Raw genomic sequence first — 2,389 nt, 5'->3', positions numbered from 1 at the left:
AGATAGATAGATAGATAGATAGATAGATAGATAGATAGATAGATAGATAGATAGATAGATAGATAGATAATGGATGGACGGATGGGTGAACGAGTGGGGAAGACAATATTCACATTCACAAGGTGGTAGGGAGTACTGGTACTACATTCATTATTAACCTACATATATATATATACACACACACACACACACGCAGCATGCATACACATATTCATATATATACATATGCATATGTACCTACATGTCAATATACTGGTACACACATACATCCTTTGCTGTTTAAAGTACTTAATTAGGAGTAGTATTTTAGATATATTTCTTATTCAGAGGGATATTTAGAAAATTGCCTTTAATTTCTAACACTGGTTCCTCTGCTTGTATTCAGATTGAGAGGCGTCCCGTTGCAGAATGTGGGGATCACTTCGACTGTCAGTCCTGTCTGTCTGCCAGAGACCCCTACTGCGGCTGGTGTGTCTTGGAGGGACGGTGAGTCTTTACACATTTGCAGATGCGTTTTCTCTCCTTACTACAGCTTTGAACATTCCTATCTTGTAATAAATGTGTGATGTTTCAGCTGTGGACAGCGGTGGGAGTGCCAGCGAGGATCTTTGCAGGGCCAGTGGTTGTGGAGTTTCAACCAGACGCAGCAGTGCCTCAGCATCCAGCGCCTCAATCTCTACAACATCAGCCGTGGAGAAAAAACAGACGTAATGCAGAGAGATAGAGCAGAGTGGATGAATTATTGTAGCAATACGTCATCTTTGACGTCATCTATCTCAAACATTTTCATCTCTACAAATCCTAGAATTAAGCTCTAAATGAGTACCGTCAAGAAGCAACATGACAATAACCACCATCTTTTTTGTTTTCTTGATTTTTCCTCATTCAGATTGCATTGACAGTAGAGGGCCTCCCTAATCTTAAACAAGGAGAGGCGTACTCCTGCTTCTTCCAGGACACAGAAACTCCTGCCTTGCTCACTACCACTGGTGTCATCTGCTCCACCCCTGATGCCAACAGTTTGCCCCCCATTAGCTCAGGAGATGGTCAGTGATCACTATTTAAGTATTTGTAGATGCAAAAAAAAAAAAAATCATTACTTTTAAATGGGTGTTTTTAGACGCTTCAAACTTGGGGAAAGGGCTTAAAGTGGTAAATACATTTCTATTAAATCAAATAGATTTATCTTTAAATAAAAAAATAAACAAATTTTAACATATACAACTCAGCAGGCTTTGCTACCCCTCTGAATCTGTACAGCTGTATTGCAATCTTTCATTTTAATTTGTATCTATGTTGTTTTTATCAACATTATTACAAAGTACTCGGTACAGTGGTGATGTAACACAGCTGGAAGTGTTTCCTGCCTGCTTCTAATAATGGACAATATTATACATCAGACAAATCCACATGGTAGATTTTGGCATACTTAAGTGTGTTTTTAATTCTTTTAACCACTATTTATCATTTTATTGAAGTTTATTGCTTCATATCAGACAACGTTGTCTTTGGTGACATTCGCACGAAGAGGAACAACTGCTGTAACAAACTAATTTCCTGTGCAGGGTTAATAAAGTTTCTGTTTATCCATGCATCTAATAAAGAAGGCTTGAACTGCTGACCGACTGCCTTCTCCAAAGTCTAGTACACATCCCTATTGCTCAACCACGTTTAAAAAAAGCTGTTGTAATACTTTGTCATTTACGAGTTTAACATCACCTCTGACAGTTTAAGGTCAAATGTAAACTTTAAGATAAGACACATTTTGCAACTTTGATTGCCTTTCACTTCTCACTTTTCTTTAGATAGTATCAAAACCTGTGGGGGGTGCTCTGTGAGTATGGGATTAAAGGCCCGTTGTTACCAGGCTGTTCGGTCCCTGTACAAGCGGTGCGAGAGTTTGGTTCGCATTGTCGGTAGTAAGTCGGACCCCTTCAGGGTGGGAGTAGGACTCCCCCAGGGCTGCCCATTGTCACGGTTTCTGTTCACAACTTTTATGAACAGAATTTCTCGGCGCAGCCAGTGGGTGGAGGGATTCCGGTTCAGTGGCCTCAGGATTCCATCCCTGCTCTTTGCAGACGATGTGGTCCTGTTGGTGCCATCGTGCCGTGATCTCCAGCTCTCACTCGAGCAGTTTGCGGCCGAGTGTGAAGCGGCTGAGATGAGAATCACCACCTCCAAATCCGAGGCCATTGTCCTCAGTTGGAAAAGGGTGGATTGTTCTCTTCAGGTCGAGGGTGAGATTCTGCCTCAAGTGGAGGAGTTCAAGTATCTCGGGGTTTTGCTCACGAGTGAAGAATGGAGCATGAGATTGGCAGATGAATTGGTGCATTGTGGTTCTTTTAGCAGTGTGGTTCTGTTAGCAGTGTTGTTCTGTTAGCAGTGTGGT

The 2,389-nt window shown here is 41.6% G+C and overlaps 1 protein-coding gene across 1 annotated transcript in view; it reads left to right on the top strand.

Moving 5' to 3' along the window:
- plxnb1a (plexin b1a) overlaps positions 1 to 2,389 on the top strand; it is a 48,287-nt gene that overhangs the window by 15,938 nt on the left and 29,960 nt on the right. Inside the window, exons 6-8 of the mRNA XM_037684392.1 lie at positions 386 to 486; positions 575 to 707; positions 890 to 1,046. Of these exons, the coding sequence (XP_037540320.1) occupies positions 386 to 486; positions 575 to 707; positions 890 to 1,046 (391 nt within the window). The remainder of the gene's footprint in view (positions 1 to 385; positions 487 to 574; positions 708 to 889; positions 1,047 to 2,389) is intronic.

The sequence above is a fragment of the Nematolebias whitei genome, chromosome 11 (assembly GCF_014905685.2).
Source record: "Nematolebias whitei isolate Nwh7 chromosome 11, NemWhi1, whole genome shotgun sequence".
Classification (NCBI taxonomy): Eukaryota; Metazoa; Chordata; class Actinopteri; order Cyprinodontiformes; family Rivulidae; genus Nematolebias; species Nematolebias whitei.
This window is presented reverse-complemented; position numbering and strand designations above follow the sequence as displayed.